The sequence below is a fragment of the Corvus kubaryi genome, unplaced genomic scaffold, assembly GCF_017639235.1.
Source record: "Corvus kubaryi isolate FWS band 111438036 unplaced genomic scaffold, C.kubaryi_AGA036_p1.0 65356, whole genome shotgun sequence".
Classification (NCBI taxonomy): domain Eukaryota; kingdom Metazoa; phylum Chordata; class Aves; order Passeriformes; family Corvidae; genus Corvus; species Corvus kubaryi.
Genome location: NW_024581937.1, coordinates 18,932 through 40,110, shown reverse-complemented (window position 1 = coordinate 40,110; position 21,179 = coordinate 18,932). Strand labels below are relative to the sequence as shown.

At 41.7% G+C, this 21,179-nt stretch overlaps 1 protein-coding gene and 1 long non-coding RNA gene across 2 annotated transcripts; one reads left to right on the top strand and one right to left on the bottom strand.

The window, feature by feature from the left end:
• Positions 1-363: 363 nt before the first annotated feature.
• LOC121673322 (zinc finger and BTB domain-containing protein 11-like) lies at positions 364-19,363 on the bottom strand. Its single transcript, XM_042046541.1, has 11 exons — positions 18,931-19,363; positions 15,670-15,905; positions 14,870-15,101; positions 12,928-13,727; positions 10,697-10,876; positions 9,968-10,204; positions 9,440-9,584; positions 8,263-8,380; positions 5,542-5,700; positions 4,893-5,068; positions 364-3,586 (listed from the first exon to the last, which is right to left on the bottom strand). Exons 1-11 carry the CDS (start codon positions 19,238-19,240, stop codon positions 3,054-3,056), a joined length of 3,126 nt encoding a protein of 1,041 aa, XP_041902475.1. The 5' UTR covers positions 19,241-19,363; the 3' UTR covers positions 364-3,053.
• On the top strand, positions 19,139-20,895 carry LOC121673326. The gene is made up of 2 exons (XR_006019179.1): positions 19,139-19,219; positions 20,118-20,895. It is a non-coding gene; the product is annotated as an uncharacterized LOC121673326 (long non-coding RNA).
• The last annotated feature ends 284 nt before the right edge of the window (positions 20,896-21,179 follow it).

The window sequence follows — 21,179 nt, the reverse complement described above, 5'->3', positions numbered from 1 at the left end:
TTAACATTTGAAACAAACCAAAATGGTTACAGCTGGGTACCAGAGGGCCGAGCAGTTCCCTCACCCACCCCGAGGACTTGCAGCCAAAGCAATTTCAGTATCACTACACTTGGTGCTCTTGTACAACCATGTTCTGACACAATTCAGGAGGGCAGTGCCTTTCCTTTCCTTTCCTTTTCCTTTTCCTTTCCTTTCCTCATACAACATAATTCTCTGAGCCTTAAGCAAAAATTAAAAAGCAGGGGTTACTAGAACTATTCAGGCCATAATCTGTGTATGGAATGTGAAATACCGAAGAGGAGTAAGGAATTCTGCAACACCTTCTTTCCCCAGAAAAAAAAAAGATTTTTCTTGAAAGAGCAATTCATGGCAGAGCTCAGTTTATTTGATGACAGAAATAACCGTAACTTTATACATCTAACACTAAATAAAAACAGCAGAATGTACAAATCAAATTCATTATGTACAGGAATTCACTAGGAATACTTAATGAATGGACACTTCTCATGAACTTTGTTTTTAAAAAATCAGATACCAACTGCGTATTTGCAGCCTGACTTTTGCAGAAGGGTAGTGAATGTCTTAAGTGCTGAAGTCCAAAGAAAAACATAAGGCAACTCCACACATATGGGAACAGCAAAGCCAAGAGTGACACTCCCTACTTACCTCACGCCGTTCGGAAAAGGTAAGGCACAGCATGTTAGGAAAGGGGAGCCACAACATTCAGCTTTGACATTCCTGGCTGAATCTTGTTTAGAAAACAACCTTTTGTGATTAGTTTGGTTGGTGGTTGTTTTTAAACAGCAGATCGTTGAGTCAGTAAAAGCATTCTGACAGTGGATGGGAAGGCTCCGAAATTCAGATTCACTTCTTCCATAGGCTGGGCAAATAAATAAATGCACCAAAGATTAAACTAAGGTGCTGGTAATATTCTTTTTTGTAAGGTAACACACTAAATATACAAATAATGTTCTAGCACTATTTACAGCTATTTTTCCTTGAACACTTATTCACTTTAGTAATACATAATTATTTTTAGCATACAAACATTGAAGTAAATTTTCAAGTTTACCTAGTGCTCTTTTAAATCTTTTTCCATCATAATGGCAGTATTTTAATTTTAAGCAGGATGGCTATCTCCAGATTCTTTACCATACAAAAATTCAAGTTACAGCTAGCAGTAATTTTTCTTTAATATTCATTTTAGTTTTACTCCATTTGGTAATTAGAAAATAATACAATTGTAAAGGGCTGCAGGATATATAAATAACTACACTGTTTCTCTGAAATAAGACCCTGACTTTTGAAATAGGCATCTACAAATTAATCTGGATCCAAGACAGGAACTCAAACAAAAAAAATTCAACAACTGCTTATCTACCGAATTGCAAAGTATAAAAAGAACAGTCCATTCTGTAGCTTAGTAGACAGATATCCACATAGTTAAGTAAGATGAAAAGTAGAAATAGTAATTGAAATGAGGTGGTTACTTTGCCACAGGGTTTGCTTAAATTTGTTCAGTGGATGTGTTTCACAGGTAGCCGAGTTCTGTGCATGTCACTTTATATATGAAGTTTACCCTGCAATATTTCTGGCTGCTCAGGTATCTTGCTGCTGTCCAAGTTAGGAAATATGTGATACCACTACAGACTGAGAAGAATGTAAAGACTACAGCTCTGATTGTTCAGATGCAAAGCACTTTCAGTCTCCTTGACAGATATGCTGCTTGCTTAAAAAACCACGCAGCAACGAAGGAACCCACACCTTGTACAGATTTATATGTGCCCTGTTCATGGTATTAAACCAGGGACATGGAAACCTGGGCCAAGCACAGCTGTCATTCACACTTACTTGCAGAAACACCCAGTAAGGATTTGTCCAACTATGTGGTGCAACACTAGGTATCAACTGGCCCTAGAAGTACTTTTCTTAAAGCAGCAGTAATATGGTTTTCTAGAGATTCTGGTAATTTTGAGACAAATCTAAATTTTACCCCATACTAAGATTTTCATATCTCTTTACCCTGATATTGTCATGTGTCCTGCTTGGGCATTAGCAGGCCTCCTCCTTCCAATACAAGACAAGATCAGTCTGTAACTAGCTGGACTTCCTCAGTTCCCAAAGACGTGTTCCATTAGTTCCTTTGACAGTTTCTACATCAAATGTACAGCAAAGTTAGAAGCATCCATCATCAGGTTGCCTGCTTTGGGTACATACATCAGTGCTGGCAATAGCTTCCAAACAAACATCGTTGAGCTAAACATGACTCTGTACAGAGGCTGCAGCATAACCTCCTCCCTTACAAATGAAAAGGAGTTTACTTCTCTAAGTAGTCTGCCTATGGTGGGCTGTCCTCTGGTCAACTTAAATCCACAACCATCTTGGAGAACCACTCCCTCAGACTTCAGCAGATCCCTGCCCATTATCTATAAAACATTTTACAGCGTTTTGCTGAACCTTGGACCAGCCACCCACACACCTGGAATTTAAATAAGTTCTTCAGAACTGGGATTCACTAAATGCCAATGCTGCATTTGCCCAGAGAAAAAATCTTCAGTTTTTCTGTATGTCACATTAAGCACACGCTACACAAAGCATTCTACCACCTCCCTTGTCTTGGGAGGAAACAGACAGAATCCAATACAGGTAATTTTCTCACAAACTTGATGAAATGCACATTAAAACAAACAAAAAAGCTACCAACAGCTGTGCATTTCTAGTTTTTAGTGCAGCCTTTTTATATGTTTTTTTCTTCTTAATTTTTCAAAGTTACAGTATGATACTCACTCCATGACACAAAAACGTTATTTTAACCTTTTTTTTTTTTTTTTTAAGTTATAGCCAGTATAGAAATCTTAGCTTTCAAAGCCTTGGCCCACACTGGAGTATTGGAACTTTTTCCCTCTAATGCATGGTGCAGTATTCTGTCATCACAACATTCAGTACTGAGGATTAACCATTTGAGAACAGGCATCACTGAAAGCCTCAGATAACCCGTTAAATATTTGGCTCTCACAGATCATAGAACCTTACACTTCTTGCTCTCTCATACACTAAATTGGCTCTGTCTTCGTTACATGGGCCACTTCTACTTCTACAGTTTCAATAGCCTGTGACACTTCAGCCATTTTCTGTCCTTGCTGTTGTGCCAGTACGTAATTTACCACCTGCATGATGCTTTGGTCAGAAAGGGTAGAGACTGATGTACATTCCTCAGTAGCTGCAACTGCTTCGATGGCTTCGAGAGTCTCTCCTGTCACTACCACAGTCTCGCCCTCACCAGCACCAAAGCTGATCTCGGTTTCCTGCTCCTGCATGTCTGACGCTAAAATGCTGATGGCGTGTTCCACCTGCGTCCCCTGGTTGTGAAACTGAAGAGTATCTTTTTCCAGCATGATTTTGCAGGGTATGTAGTCCCTGTGGAACTTGGTCATGTGCTTGCGCAGGGTGCGTGCGTCGATGTAGGCCTCGTTGCACACAGGGCACACGTAGGGCCGCTCCCCGGTGTGCGTCCGCACGTGGCGCTTCAGGGAGCGCGCGTCCGCCCAGGCCACGCCGCACGTCAGGCACTCGAACGGCTTCACACCTGCGCGGGGCAAAGCAAGGAAAGGTGACCCGGAGCTCACAGGGAGCCAGGATCAGCGCAGACAGGGATGGCAGCAGTGTGGGAGAGCAGAGAACACTGTGACTGCTGCCATGTAAGAAAGAGATCCTGTTCACCATTTCTGTGTAACAACATATGCAAGCATCATGCATTCAATGGTGACGTTTTCCACAAGTGCCCAGCCCAAGCCAACACTTTACTTTTAAAAACTTTTCAAGATTCCTTTTAATGCAGTTTCTTCCTTATTTTAAGTGTACAATGCTTAATGGAATTCTAATAATTTATTTTGCTGGCGATGCCTTTCTGAAGCCATGTTTTACTGCACAGAATTTGTCACTTATATTTCTAGTCACCCTTTGTTTCTGTAAATCCTCCTGTACACCTACAGCTTTACCCCTCCTCTTCCACACTGCATATGTTCAAATACAGCATCTGATGTTTGTATAATCTTATTTTCCCTCATAACATCTGAGTTCTGTGGTCTGTAATATCTAATGATGTGTATGGGTGGTGACAAACACCATCTCACTACTGGCTCTTCCTCTGTGACAGTTACTCTAGATTTAGGCTGAGTACCTACTACAGGACACTTTCTCTGTTTAGAAACAAACACAAAATCTCTATTTCAGTAGTTAGACAGCTATCAGATTTACTCATCAGAGCTCTCTAAAAAGAGACATGCTTCAAAAAAAAAAAAAAGGGTTTTGCTCCGAGACAGGAGAATATACAGACTCCCAAAACAGCTGGAAGAACCAAATACTCAAAAATCAAATTCATACTTCATCTAGAGCAAAAATGCATGTACTTTAAAAAAAAAAAAAAAAAGTTTTCATATTTTTCCCAAACATCATATAGTTTACCACTTGTTATAAATCAAGAAGTTGATCAATTTCCAACATTGGTCCTTTTTATGTGTTTTTTAAATTTAGGCCAATCATTCTCCTATCTGAAGAGTACTTTGTTAACTGTGTGCACCTTTGAAAATAGAGAATATTTTACCCCTCTAAATCACTTGTAAAGAAGTTCCTCTTCCGTTCAGGTTCTGAGGAAAAATTGTCACAGTCCCTGTGTGTGACTGGAGTTTTAGCAAGACCCCAACAGCAACTTCTGGTAATCACTGGTAGCAAGGTACGAAACCAGGATTTGCATAAAACTAATTGGAGAATCTGTAAAAACTCCTCCATGTCTTGCCAGACAGGACATATGCAGACTCAAAGAAACAATTACCCCTTTTTCCATCATGTTTTTAGGGGCTGAGGGATGCCATGACTAGTTCTGTTCTACATACCTTCATGATTGTTCATGTGTCTCCTATATTCCCGGAGCTGTGTAAACTTTCTTCCACAGTGCTCACAAACTCGTTCCAGATTTTGTTTTGCTCTTCCTTTTTTACCATGTGTGGCTTTCTTTACATGCCTTCTGTACAAAGCTTTCTCATAAAATTCTTTTCCACATACATTGCACCTAAAATGTGTTAAGTGAGAAATCTATTAAACCCATTATTGTACACTTATGTCTTTTAAACAAAAATGCACTTTAATTATGGTAGGCAAAGTTTAATGGGAATACTGTCTTATATGGCAAGTAGTTCCATAATTAGAAGTCATTATTGTTGGACTGAACTACATTTTCTCTTATCCACAGCCACAAAGCTTCCACTTACCCTTCTAGAGAAGTGAGATCACATACGTTTCTAACTTCATTGATTGTATTTATCCTCTTATGACTTCACACGTCTTACTTGCAGGACTGTGTCCCAGGTCAGCAGCTAATCCACACTATTTAAAGTCACCCACCCATTCTCAAGTACTCAAGACCCCAGTCACCATCAATCCATTGGTACTTTGAAAGTAGGCAGTGCCTTGTTGACTGGCTGTGGATCTGTATAACCTCACTTTGATTAGTACGTTTCAGTTGTTAAATTAATTTCCTCTTACCTATAAGGGTCCGTGACAGAATGAGACTTTACATGAGAATACCAGTCTTTCTTCCAGCTGTAACATTTTCCACAGAACTGACACTGAAATGGCTTCACACCTAAATGTTTATTCATATGCTGCCGAAGATCCCGAGCTTCATAGAAACTCTTGTCACACCTGTAACATTAAATGTTTTAGCATCCCATACAAGAAAGGCACTGATTTCAAAGGCACTGGGACCCTCTTCTTTAATGGCAACTGTTTGAGAACACCTACTGCATCATCAGTATTTATTTAATACTTAAGTATTTAATAATTATTTATTTAAAGCACAATCCCATTCTAAACTACGAAAAATTAAAAAGAACAGCAGCTTAGTTGAAAGCCTGCAATAAAACCTGAAGACTTCTGAAACCTTTTTGTCTGTTATGAGTAACTATATCCTTTCTGCTACCAACTGGGTGACATCAGAAATTTATATTATACCATATGAAAATATGAGGGCAGTAATAGCTGCTTCTTCCCTCAACCAAAGAGGACTGACACCAAGATAGATGGAATTTGTTGTTTTTAATGCTCAAAAGTAGGGTTTCTTTAGAAATTTAAGAAACCAAATTCATAATCCTGCAAGAAAGCATCTGAAAGTAGTGATACTCATTCTTTAGCTTGCTGCTTGTACCCATCTTAACCCAGGCAAACTCATGGTTTTCCTTCATTTATACTCTGCTATAGTATGACTATACAGCTCCTCTTGGTCTGCAAACTACAGTTTGGTTTAATCAAAAACATGGTTTCTCCCTTTGAAAGAAATTCTGCTGCTCATCTCTCTCTCTTCCTCATGTAACAACATACAGCTGTATGACTCCAGAAAGGACAGAGGCAGAGCAATGCCAGCAAGCAAAGGTGGAGGATTCAACTTCTGTAGTATCAACCACTGGTATGAGGGAATCTCAGTATTCACAACATCCAGTGGAATCTGAAAATGAAAAAGGCTTCCATACAGGAACAAAACATTTAATATTACATTCCCTGAATAATGGGCATTCTGGAGAGGAAAAGAAGTCTTCCTCCTTGCTCTTGAGGGAGAAAAGAAAAAAAAAAAAGATTAACAGTCTTTGAGCCACCCAAACAACCTCCTCCTCCTAGGCTGGAAAATCTGACTACTCCAGTTCAAATGGGACTCTCAGGGATCCTCAGTTTGCACATCCATATCAAAAAGTATCACAAAGACCCCTCAGGGGCTTGAATGGGGTTGGCACTTGGTGCTCTCTCCTCAAGGATTCTTATTTGGAAAAGCCATCAGAGAAGTAAAAAACTCAAGCAACCACCACCCTCTAACATTGTCATGCATTACTGCAACTTAAACACATACTTCATTGCAAAACTTCCATGAACATTTTAGAGAAGTAATTCATAGTTAGCTTTGCTCAACTAGGCCAGAAGTTCAGACTGAAGCCTGACAGGGAGCTTTCCATTCCCAGCCACCAAACTAAAAAACTGAAGTCTGGTTATTGCTTAGTGAAGCTCTCTAAGCCACTTGTGACAACATGAATTACATCCTTAGTAGAGACCTTTGCTGAAGAAGCAGCAAGGACTGTGGCTATTTTGAAGAAGCTGCGGAGTCAAAGTATCTTCTCTGTCAAGGTGATCTCTTGCATCCATGGCTCTACTGCCTCGAGTAAAAAGTTTTTGTTTTATAAATGTATTTCACCTTCAAAACTAAAATTCCCTAGTAGTGACTTCCCTAGTATCTTTCATGAAACAGTGTCTGTGCATCCTATTAGCTCTGTTCTTTGTATTTTTAGAATTAATACTTTTAGCATTAAAAATCACTACATAAAACCATTGCTGACAGACCTGAAGTAAGTTTTTGTAATTTAGAAAATAGCATTTTTGGTAGCATGCAGCAGCACTGAGATACTTTAAGCAATTATTTAGATTATTACTTCCTTCAAAACTTTGAGTTGCTACAGGCAATCAGATAAATTGTACCACTCCTCTTAATATCTGACAGAGCTTCCCAGGGACCTCATTGTGAGTTCCAAAATTAAGCATTATTTGTCCTTCTGCAGGGCACTTGAAAGGTTCCCTATAGTCCTCTCAGTCATGGAAAAAGTACCCTTGTTTTGCTAGTGCACTAACACACTTTCCAGTTACAGTTTCTGCTTAGCAGAAGTGCACAGTGCTATTATTTAAATAATAATAAATGCCATTAACAATAAATGCTACTTATTGCAATATTATGTTTTATAATCAAGAGAATTGCAACAGTCAGTCTCAGTTTGTGAAGTTCCTGCACAGCCATTTGCTAAACACAGCACCGCACACAAGCGCAGGACACTGCAGACCCTACAGGACATCTTCAAACCAAACTGAAATCAGCTGTCACACTAAAAGACAGCAAAACCAGGCTGAAGGCCCTTGGCCTCTGACAACCTTACACTCTTTTATCTGCCCTACAAAAAAGCTGTACACCCACACAGCTACTGATTACAGCACCAATTACAGTGCAGTCATTAGAGAACAGCTGCATGAAACTAGAGCTAGGTAACAGTTTAAAACCGAGCTTTTGCTCTCCAGGACACGTATTTACAAAAATGCATTTTTTATTCTCATGCTTTACAAGTCTTATCCCAGGCCAGTGGAATAGTTTTATGCTACAACAAGGAGCTGCTTTTAATCTTGAAAACTACTATGACCACTAATGCTAAGATTAAAACCACCCATCACCTGACTTACTGAGTACACTGATATCCACGAACTTCAGGCTTTGGCTGATGTTTCTTTATGTGTTTACTGAGTCCTGATGCCCTGTGGAAGGATTTTCCGCAGATGGAGCAAAGGTATTTGGATTCTCCTGGCAAAAACAAAACAAAATATGTTACCACGCCAGGCCTCCATTTCTCCGGAGTGCTTTGTGAGACAGGTTCATAATAATTCATATATAATTTATTTCAAGTAATCAGAGCAGTACTACAAAGAGAAGTTGGCTTAATTACACCCTAATGGAATTTTAACGTGTATTTGTATGTGCTAATGTAATAATATACAAAGGGGGGAGTAGGAACTCTAAATTACTTTATTTCATGTTTTTAAACATAGGTACATCACTGCAACTACGATTTAGTCAGGAAAAGTGAGCAGCCTAAAAAACCACCCTCTTGTGTGATAAAAGCCTGTGTTTATGTATTTTGCAACTTTTTCAGCAACACAGCATTGCTTATGGATTATTGCTTATATCTTGCATTTGTGGAAAAACATCTTAAAATAAAAGTTTCTGCTCCATTCCATCAACGTAGGAGTGATGACTACTAATATAAATTCCTTAATTTCAGGAACACATTGTCCTAACTGAATATCTCTCCTGATTCTGCCCAGCCCAGAAAACCAGAAACACAGACAATGTTTACACATTACAATTTTAAAACTCTGCTTGTATTAAATTATTATATTGTCATCTTTCACATGCTAAGATCTTTCAAGACACCAGGCTTTATAAAATGTCAGTATTAGTACAGGAAATCTTGTAAAATGTATATGGAGATTCTGAGACATTTAACTTAGCATGTTTTCCTCTAAAAGAACAGGCTGGAAGATTAAGTGCTTGAGAATATCCCAGCCTGTTGCCTATTTTTTGTTGAACTGACATGACACAAGAATTAAACACGTACATAAAACCACAGGAACAGACCAACCACAATTCCCCGTTCTTGTATAGAACATCTGCATGATAACATTAAACTTTGGTAAAAAGCCCCAGAAAATGACTATTTACCTATATCTCAGCTGCCTGACCAGAAGAACAAACTACCACTTATTTTTTTAAACAGTTCCTTTGACACTGAAGAACAATGTTAAAGTTCAGCAGAATACAATAGCCAAGCAAAAGAAAAGGATTCCTTTTCTCATTACTTACCTGTATGAATGCTCATGTGTTCCTGAAGACTTCTTTTTGTGACAAAAGACTTTTCACACAAGTCACACTTGAACTGTTTATGTACTTCATGGAGAGCTAAGTGCATTTTTAATCCATGCTTATATGTAAAGGTCTTTCCACAAACCTAAAAAAATCCATATGTGGTGGAATAGGACAAATAAAACTAATCATTTAATAGGTGTTTAACTTCAAACAGAACAAAACCTCCTGTATTTCTTGGGAACTAGAATGGCCAAGCCTGTGATTTTGCACCAGTGACACAACTGGTCTGTTAAGAATAATTGAAGGAAGACATTCTTCTAGACACAAGAATATGAACTTGCACAACTCAAGTTCATTCTAGTTTTCTCACTCTTGGACTGCAAGCAATTTCATCATGAATGCTGCAGCAGTTTTCCCTATTGTGAAGTGACCAAGATTAACATAAATTTTAGCGCAGAGTATCAATACCAATGTATTGGTAATAGAGAACATTACTAATCTGATTAGAGAGCAAAAGGACTTTACCTTGCACGCATGGGGTTTGACACCTGTATGTTTAAGCATGTGTATTCTGAGAGAATAGAGCTTAGGCAGAGTTCTCCCGCAGATGTCACACACGAACTCCCGCTTGGTTCTCCCTTTCACCGAGGACACGCCTGTCCCCTCGGCGCCAGGAGCTGCGGCGGTGGCGTCCGTCTTCCGCGTGTGCCGCACCAGATGGGCGCGCAGAGAGGCACCGTATTGGAACTCTTTCTTGCACAACTGGGACAGAAAATATTACAGCTTTACTTTGCATGTAACACTCAATTATTTAAAACAACAAGAAAGTACTCAAATGTTTTAAGCACAGTAATATGATCAGTTAAATCTATAACCTGACTCCAACAGCCATTTTGACTCAGGTTAATGAATAGTTGTAAACTTTTGTTTTATGGCTACTGACAGAACCATTGATCACTTCCTAGTGAGACTAACTTCCAGTCTAATCTAAACACAAATTTACTGGTAGGGTTAAAAGCAAATCACTGTCTTGAGCAGCAAGTCACACACTGCTGTCAGGCCAAGTGGCTGCACCCCATTCTACCTCACCCCATCCAGATCAAGGGGGTATCCAACTCTGAAATCCGCAAGGAAAATAAATGTATGTACAAAAAAAGGCGAGGAAAAATAATTACTAATATCACTACTGAATTAATTTTCATGAAGAGGAAGGTCTACACATACAAAAAAAACCACCCCAACCCCTCAACTTACTGGGCATTTATATTCTTTAGATCTTTCATGTTTCAGCGTGTGCATTATAAGTGCATAGCGCCGCTGGAACACCATTCCACACTCAGTGCATTTGTGCTGAGCTTCCACTTCGTTATTTTCCGTGGTCTCTCTTTTGGGCTGTTTCATTTTTTTTCCTCTTTGTACCAGCTTCATGGCAACCTAAGTTGGAAAAACAGAACCTTTGAATGAATTTTACTGCACTGTACTTCATACCCTGTCTGAAAGCCTGTATTAAAAGCTGATGTTTCTGTGTTACTGTAATACCTCTTCATTTTGCTTAGCTTAGTTGCTAGAAAGTTACCTCATTTCAGTTCACTACAAAACAGATCTCAGGGTGAGTGAAAAACCATAAACTTATTATGATGATGGTCCCACAGTGACTTACCAATTCAGGGACAATGAACTCTTCAGCCCCGAGTAACTGCCTAAGTGACAGCTAAGGGATAGTTACAGAAGAAGCACAGAGTACTGCCAGTCATGATCTCTATCAAGTTAAGAGCATTCCAGCTTTCCTAGAGACTTTTTATCTAGAAATAAGGCACTAGTGGGTTTTTGTCAGGCGGTATTGGCAGTGCTACCTGGAGCTGATAATCTCATCTTCCTTCATAGAAACTTGCTGCCAAATTCTTTAAAACCCAAATTGTAAGTGATCACATTGAAATGTCCTGTAACCTGTGTCCCCTTTGGGTTTCTGAGAAGAAGGCAAGGGAAGGAAGTACAACCATCCCTATTTCTTCATCCTGTTCTCCCAACAAGTGAGGTGCCCACCAGTTTTTGAAAACATGCCAGCCCTTCCATGCCTCTGAAAACTAAACTGAAACTCAACACAGAGAAAAATTTTTAATGTATTTTTTAAAAAATTTTCCTGTTGCTCTGATAACTTATGCAAACTTGGCTAAATTGTGAAGCCACAAAAACAATTTTGTTCAGTATATGATTAGTAAGAGCTAGGAAAATCATTAATTCCTACAAAGCACATCTCATCCCCAATATCTCCATGCCAGGTGCAAATACTGTAATTTAAATTGGCAGTATTTTTCCTGCAATCTCTTTCCTGCTACTCTCCCAGCATCAAAACTGGAAACTCAGGAGAGTGTTTCTTTCCTGAAGCTTATATGACATCCCATGACATATGGGAAAGTTGAGGGATGCATGAGACAAAACAATAAAAGCTACAAACAAGTTAGGAAAGCAGAAACCTATTCCTGAGTCCGATCCCAAGCAATTCCTTTTTTCCATAGGTCTGTGGACCTCATCCGTCAAGGAGCTGGATTTAAAAACTGCAAAAAAAATTAACAGGAACTATCCCCAAAGGTAAATATTCTCCCTCCCAAAACAAACCAAAACCCTGGCACTCTCTAACCAGCAAAAATAGGTTGCTCAAGTATTTTGATCGCACAAATTTTAACGTCTGGTCTTTAAGCTGTCCATCTGTAAAAAACCACAAGTGCTATAGTTTCTATCAATTAGGGTGTTGTAACAATAACAAATTATTCCCCTGTGTGTGGGACTGGTGGCTCTAGTATGCAAAACTCTCAGGACTCCTCTGGAAACTAACAGCTCTTTAGAAGACTTTGCCAACATGCAGTGAAGTGCACTCTGTCACAAACTAAATGCATGAATGCCCCTTGAGATGAATGTCAACTATCCATAGACAATGAAAGAAGAAAGGCTCTCAAAGGGGAAAGAGTAATAAGACTGTTTCATTAAAAAATACTGTAAATGGAACTAGTTCAGTTACTACACATTTAGTATGTTCAAGTGCTAGAGTTTTTAACACCAGTGCTCTTTGAACCTTTCTCTTAACTGACCCCAATCTGAAGGTAGCAGGACTGCATTACTGTGACTCATGACTACATCTTAATATCCACATGGGATGTAAGATTTTTCATTCCCAATGCTGTTTTCAAGTCTGAAGTGTAGGATCTCACTTCTCTAACAGATAAATATTTGTATCTATGACAGACATACACAAGAACTAGCTGAATTAAATTCACAGATCATTAAGAATTTTGGGGAGATTATACAACTTCTGTCCAACCATAACAAGCTGTGAGAAGATACTCGACCTAGGCTGTGGTCACCAAGCATTCTAAAGACCTTCAATGTGGAAGGTCTGATGCCAAGTCAATGCTTCTGGGGTTTTGCTTGCACAACTGTCACAGCTTAGAAGTTACTTTGGTAACCCCACAGGTGTAATGACAGAATACCTGCTGCACTGCAGATTTAGGATTTGTCTTTCTATTCTGCAGTTTTTTCTCAATTCCTTTATGCAGTCTGATGTATCCCCCCTCACTGACTGAACGCTGGCGAAGTTTGCTTTTGTAAGTATCATCCTGGCTGGAAGCGAGGCTTTCCGGCTGGGAAACAGAGCTGCTCTGCTCGTTGCTTTTTTGCTTGAGTGTCTCTGAGGAGTCTTCTGAAGCAGAGTCCACATGGGCTTTATCACTTTCATTTTGAACTGTCTCAGTTTCCCTTTGATTCTGAGTGTCCATGGCTTCCACAGCTGATGGCTCAGTGCTGTGTCTGCTGTAGATGCTGCTTGAAATGTTCTCCACCAGCTGGATCTTGATGTAATTTTCAGTTGTTTCACACTGTTCCACAGGCTTGGAAGGATCACTCACAGCGGCCTCCAGAGGCTCTGGGTGCAGATCAGGCTGGGGTGCTGCTGCCTCCTCTGTCCCAGCAGAGGAAGGAGCTCCATTCACAGCTACTGGCACTTCACTGGCTGTGAGCTTAGCTTGCTCAGCACCATCCACGGGCTGCATCTCCACTTCAGCCTGCTCTGCTACATTTTGTGTTGACTCTACTGTTTGAATACCTCCCTTTTGGTACACCGTAATTTGTTTCTCTTCCATCTGTTTGTGCACATTCTCACAGATTTCCAGGACCTCTGACATGAAGAGATGCCGAGCGAGCATGGCCACTTCCGCCATACTACAGAAGTCAAATGTTAATTCTGAAGTATAAGCAAATTCCAATAAAGGCAGGAAACTGGACTTGCAGAAACCTACCAGGAATAAAACAAGATATTAGAGAAAATACTGATGACCTGAAATTACACCAAAATATCCCATGATGAAAACAGCAGTTCACCTTTGATACAGTTACGTGTGAAATTTATAGCAAAACACACTTGGAAATAACACTGGAGCCCTTCGCTGGGGCCCGGTTGTCATTTACACTAAAGCTGCCTCCTCATGTAGTTTCTACGTGTAAGTAAGCTCAGACAACTTTTCCAGTAACTAAGAAGAACTTAGGTAGTTTCCCAATAAAATTCTATGAGGAATATTTCAAGGTGCTGGGAGAGTCACAATACTTTTAGAGCAGATGAATTTAACCAAAGTCTTTCTGGACCTGCTACATTCAGAAAGTATTCAGGTCTTAAGTAACAAATGATGTGGCAGAAAAATAAGACAAGAAAGTAGCTATTGAAAACAATAAAGATATGGATATATAGATAGAACTGATTAAATATAAGAACTTGGTATAATTTTCCACAGTTGCATAAATAATAAATCAAATATTTAATGTGGGGAACCTTCTGGACTATCCTATTAGAAGATTATTGTTCACACATGTCTGTTGCTCATGCAGAGACAGTTATTAAGTGAGAAAGCAATGCAGAAGGCATATGTTCTGTACAGTATTCTTCATCACTACAAAGCTATTTTTAGAACATTTATTTTAGAATTGTCTCCTATCTTTTACGTACCAGGTCTGAGATATAAGCAGGCATGTATGATTCCGCTTCACAGAACTAAGAAGCAATTTAGCATTCATTAAACTAAACAGCTCTCCAAGCAGCTTGTCAACATCCCCGCTTGATGTATTCAAGCACTTGATTTTCTTCCCTTTCTAACGTTTGTGACTAATACAAGGAGGGAACATGCCTAAGCAAGGTAAAAATCCATCCAAAGCCTCTCAGAAATTTTAAGATTAAATACCACAGCCCATGGAAAATCAGATTAGGCAAAATCAGACTGATCACTTTTGCATTAAGATCCACACAAAATACTTTTAGATTAAAAGAGAGAAAAAAGCAAGACAAAAAATTTGGTTGTCTTCAACACTCAAAAAAGACTGAATTAAATACTGTACACCTTACTTAGGATATTATGATTTCTAGCTTTGAAACCCACAACAATTCACCTGACAGATCCACTACAGCTTCATGACTAGTGACAGCTCCCTTTTCAATGAAGAGTTCTCGGAAGTACTCGCTGTTGGCTGCCAAGACAGATTTGTGAGCTTTGTACTCCTCTCCTTCAATCAGCAAAGTCACATCACAGAACTGATTGGAAAGCCTCTGCTGATTCAGTTGGTTTAAGACTGACAGACAATGTTTGGAAGATGACTGCTTCACAAGGCCCTTACTGTCAACCTGTCATAAACAACATTATGAGAACTTCATTACATTTAGATTGTGCCTTTTTAAGCATTCACACTGAAACACAGAAAAGGATTATTTTCTGCAACCATACAATCAGTTCAAGCCTGTAGAATATACAGCTTAACTTTACTACTGCTTTCACTCTTTAAGTTTCACCCTCCCTCCAAACACAGTTAAAACAGACAACTGGAAAAATGGGAAGACACATTCAAACAGTTCTTTGACTGTATTTTTCTACGCTACAGTTTGAAACAATTTCTAAATTCAAGTGTCTTTACATGCATGTGAGCCTGCAGTTATGAACAAGAATTTTATACATCAATATAGCATCAAGGAAAAGATATAGAGCCCATAAGAACCTTGTATGTGATGTTTTACTGGCAATTTTGCCATTCATTTTATCTTAGATTCTGCACCCCGCAAAATATGCAGGCTGATTTTATTTCCCAACAATGATGCACTATAATTAATTTCATCACATGTATACCAGTAACCCATTTCCACATATTCAATATCTTTGACAATGCAAATCCATTCAGATGTAAACAATGGTACTTACAAATACAAGCTCATGCTTTGCTATTGGCTTCTTCTTCACAGGCTTTGGGGATGCAGCTGGGATTGATGCTGTGTTACTCAATTCATCATCTGTCTCATTACTGTCCTCATGAGATTTTGCATCCAGTCCTAGCTCCTCCAGCATTTCAGAGGGATCTGAGAGAGATCTAGAGCGATCTAGCTTTTCCTGGCACTTGCTGCATTCTTTAATGTAATCTTTAACCTGCTTAAGAATACCTAAGAAAAATTAATGCAGCTTGATTAGGCTTCTAATCTTAATTCAATTTACCTTAAACACATAACTACAATATGTAGGTGATTAGCAAAACACTGATAATTAATAATCGAAAATATTACATAGTAACCAAGAAAAATGAAGTCAGACATCTATACTTTCCCTCTCTGACTCATTATTACCAGCTGTGGTTCTCTCACACCATTTGCATGATATTGTATGTCACTACTGGTAATTTGAGACAGAACATTAAGAATGTCACTACGTTAAGCAAACCCTCCTGGAAAGATTTTTAAGGCCAGAAAAAAAAATTATATTTAGACATTTAGCCTAATAATCCCAAGGTAATAAAAGCTGTAACATAATCTTGCATTTAGCCCACACAAATGGCTTGTTCTTACTGAAGAGGATGGCAATTGGAAGGCTCACTTAAGGGCTTTTGCAAAATTAGGATCAACTGTGTTATATGCAATGACATGGATATGCAATATTAACACTGACTTAAATCAATTGCTTATGATTTTAGAATTTAAATAAATCAATTTCCCACCAGTACTTTACCAGTGTAACCAAGTGTAAATGACAGGACCAGAGGAAATGGCCTGAATTTGTGCCAGGGGAGGTTTAGGCTGGGTATCAGGAAAAGATTCTCCCCCCAGAAGTTGGTCAGGCACTGGAACAGGCTCCCCAGGGAAGGGGTCACAGCACCAAGCCTGACAGAGCTCAGGAAGTGCTTGAACAATGCTCTTGGGGATGACTCTTGTAACTCTTGGGGTGTCCTGTGCAGGGCCTGGAGTTGTATTCAATGATCTTTGTGGGTCCCTTCCAACTCAGCACATTCTGTAATTCTATAAATAATTTTAGATACTCAAAAGGTCCTAAGCCCAGGGTCCTCTTCTAGATACCAAGGCATTTTCCATGCACGGCTTTCAATCCCAATTCATTTTCTTCACTAGGACAATATAAAAGCATACATAGCAGCTGGGTCTCTATGGTTCAAAATCCAGCAGAACTCAAAACCTTTGCAGACACAGACTTAGACTTGCTTGCTCACACCTTCTCAGAGCATGACATGCATGATCAATACATACACATCTCTGTAAGGATCAGGAAAACACAGACTTAAGGCAACCTAGGACATTCATGCCCATTTCAACATTTTTACATTTCCTTGATTTCATCTGAAATAAGACAGGAAGTCTCTGGCCTTCAAATCACACCTCTAACACCCTTCCTAGCCATTCTCCAGCCTATTGCCTTGCAGTTACAGAACAGACACACCCCAAGATGATGCCCATCTCAGGATGACAGCTGGGCCAAAGCTGCTGTCCACTAGCAGCCAAAAAGTACTGTAATGGCAGGGAAAACATTGTTTTAAAGGAGACACAGGGAAGAAACGTAATACTTGAACTGAAAGCATAGAATGAATTTTAGTATTCTCAGTGCAAGAGAAGTAAGAGAATATAGGATGTGCAAACAAAGGTGACCAGTAAGATCAAAGAATACAGAATGCTCTCTCCTGACAAACAGAAGCTACACTGAGGCCCATGGAGGAAGCTTCCAGCATAGGCTGAGAGTTGATGCCAGAACAGTCCAACGCTGGGCAGACAATGAGAATGCAGATAGAGGCAAGGAAACCAGCACCCAGAATGGATATATCAGCTTTGAGATGCCAAATCCTTTTTCACATGAAAAGGATCTTCAAGTCAATGAGATTTGGATTGGAGGGATGGGCTGCAGCTAGAGCAATACCCCTCCAAATGAAAATAGGGAAAACTAAAGCTGAAATGACAGACTTGCTGATGGATGAAGAAAGTGGAACAAGAGAAGCAGTACAGACACACACCAGGCCCACAGCAAGTGAAAAGCAGGCTACTTGTTTAATGGATACCTAGGACTAAAAGTAGAACACTAAATCCAAAGGGAACACATTATCAAGGCATTTCCTCAGCCAAAAGAAGGTCCAATTGGGAACTGCTGTTGTTCAGGCACCACCATTTGTAACAGCTGTGATATCACTCAGAACGCAGCTGAGAATTAGTCTGGTATTTTCAGCTTCTCATTGCAAGAAAGAGACAAATATAACAATGAGTGCCAGGACTGCCAACCACCATTGGCAGCTGTAGAACTTAAACATGAACACCATCACACTCGTGGATGAGGTCCAAAGCTAACCCGGGTCACGTGGAATGGATTATCACCCTATACCGAGGGCACAGGTTGAGATGTCACTGTCTTAAGCAGACGGTGTGCAAGACCTGGAGGGGATAGCCATACTCCGTGTTTCCACATGTGCAAGGTACCAGTACCAGACAAGAAGCCCTGGACAATTTGCTGACCAAGCTGTACTGTGCAGAGCGAGCCCTGGCTCTCAGGGTGTGACACAATGTCACTGCCCACAGACTACGTGCTTCGAGGTGGCGTTTAAAGGCACTGGTCACTCAGCAAGCGACAGTCCCCTCCTGGTCCCGCTGGGGAGGGCACACGGACGTTCCTTCAGTACAAGGGAGACAGGGAACTCCTGGAGCAGGTCCAGGAGAGGGCAATAAGGATGATTAAGGGACTGAAAAATCTTTTTTACAAGGACGGGCTGAGGGAACTGGGCCCAGTCAGCCTTGAGACGCGACGACTGAGAGGGGACTGCACTAACACGTATAAATATCTAAACAGATGGTGTCAGGAGGACGGAGCAAGGTCCCGGTGGTGCCAAGCAATAGGACAAGAGGCAACGAGCAGAAACTGAGGCACGGGAAGTTCCACGTGAACAGGAGGAAAAATTGTAAAGGTGACCGTGCACCGGTACTGGCTGCCCAGAGAGGCTGTGGAGTCTCCGTCAGTGCAAATATTCAAGAACCGTCCGGACGCAGTCCGGTGCCATGTGCTCTGGGGTAACCCTGCCTCAGCAGGGAGGCGGGACCGGATGACCCACTGCGGTCCCTTCCAGCCGCAATTCTGTGGCTCCGTGCCGCAGCCCCGGCTCCGCAGCCGCGCCGTGCCCCGCCCGCCGCCCCCGCCCGCCGCGCTCACCTCTCCACCAGTACTTCTGCGAGAGCCCCTGCCAGGTCTGCAGGCGGGTGCGGTGCGCGCCGTCGGGCGCCAGGTGCGCGGCGCGGATGAGGCGGGCGCGGCGCTCGGCCTGCAGCACCACCTCCAGCTCGGCGAAGCGCTGCTGGTCGCGCTGCCGCCGCTGGTAGTACAGGGTGCCGCCGCGCACCACGTAGCAGGCGGCAGCCTTGCGGATCTTCCGCTTGGCGTTGCCCTCCGTGCCCGGCGCGTACGGCTCCCGCTCGTTCGTCAGGTACCGCAGGATGGCCAGGTAGCTCTCCTCGCTGGACATGGCGCGGCGGGGGCACGGGAGCCGCCCCCGCGCCCTCAGAACCGCGCCGGGGCTGCGGAGGAGTCTCCCGAGATAAGGGAAGGGGGGTCGGGATCGGCCCCGGCCCGGCGGGAGCCGCGCCCGGGGGGGGAACTGGAGTGTCGCGGCCCGCGGCGGCAGGAGGGAGGGAGAAGCTCGGGCAGCAGCGGCGGCGGAAAGACAAAATGGCTGCTGCACAAGCGGAAGTGAGGTCGGAGCCCCGCGCGCGCAGGAGGGGCCGGGAAGGGGCGGGCGCGCGGGGAAGGCACCCGGGGGAACGGGTCCGCCATGTTGGAACCGGGCAGCGGAGAGGCCGGGCGGCCCCGGTGGAGCCGGGCACAGGCCGCGGCGGGGGCGCGGTCGTGGCTGCGGGAGCCGGGGACGCTCCCGAGTAAATCCCTGTGCAGCCCTGGCGCCGAAAGGAGCGGCTTCTGCTGCAGCACTGCCTCGGGGGCAAGAGCTGTGAGCAGATTGGCAGCGTCCTCCGTGCCGGCCGGGAGCAGCACCGGCGCCGCAGCCACGCCTCCCTCGGGGCGCTCAGTGCACGCTGTTTTATTTGTAAGAGGCAAGAAAGAAAATCCTTTAGATGTCGACTGCGCGTTTTACTTGTCCGAGCTTTGCGCTGGTTTTTACATCCGTAACAGAGATGAGAGGTAGGAACCGCGGGCTGACGCAGCAGCGACCCTTCCTCCCTGTGCTCGGTACCGGCAGGACGCACCTGCAGCACAGTGATCCCCTAAGGCATTACCCAAACACAGAGATTATGACTAGATGGAGCGAGGCTGGCCAAAGGCTCTGTTTATATAGAAAAAAGGGTTCTGTGTTTAGTTTTTTGATTTATTTTGTTTTAAAATGGCAGTGGTCGAATACCGGAACAGGTTGCCTGAAGGAGGTTGTGGAATCTCCGTCCTTGGAGCTGCGTTCAAGTCTCAGCTGGATACTGAACAATCTGATCTAAACAAACACGATTTGAAGGAGTTGGACTGATGTCCTCTGGAGATCCTTTTTAACTTAAACTATTTTGTGGGTCTGTGACAGACCTAGGTACTCCATTTTTTATGATAAATACTTGATAGAAGATCAATTACATTGCATTAGGTAAACACAAGGGCTCATATTAATTTCCATGTTAATTCATTCTATTACATCTATGTTTGAGTTGAATAACGTGCTGTTACACCAGGTTAAGGCCCTGCTTAGAACAGCCTGCTTCACTCGATGCACAGCTTGTGGGAGGACTAACCGGTTAATTCTTTACTCCTTCTCCCCAAATCAGTTAGAACTCAGAAATAAACATCAAGGAAGAGTAATCATGAAACACTTCTGTGCACCACTGCAGTGACACCAGGCAGCCAAAGCCTGCAAACTTCAAAGCATTAACAAATACAGACTTATTAATTAGTCATATCTGCCAATCAATTTCTATATATATCATTAATGGTATTTCAAGCAGATGGTAGAAGCTCATCTTGATTTTCAGCTTCTTAGCTGAAAGCATTCACAAGGACACATTCAGGGTAGCAGGTGCTTTCTACAAGACACTGATGTGATTTATCTAATCACCAGTAGCACAGGTGAATTTCAGTGTTTTCAGCCTTCAGATTTAAATTATTAAAAATTCCTTTCCTTGCTAACTACAGGCGATTTTTCTTCCTCTCTTTCCCCCTCCGGTTTCTGGCTCCTTCCCTTTCAAGTGTGTTAACTAGTTTAAAAGCCTTAAATTTCAATCTAAACATGAGTAGCCCCTATGAGGTTTTTTAAATAGCAAAAAGCAGAATTGTCGGAAGATCACGGTGCAAATTCCATTAATATAACCATGACAGACCTTTTTTAAATGGGTTGCAGCCTTCATCCAGACCTATATCTATTTTATTAAAACCCAGACAAGGTATAGCTCAAAAGTATAGCCCATAACCCACAG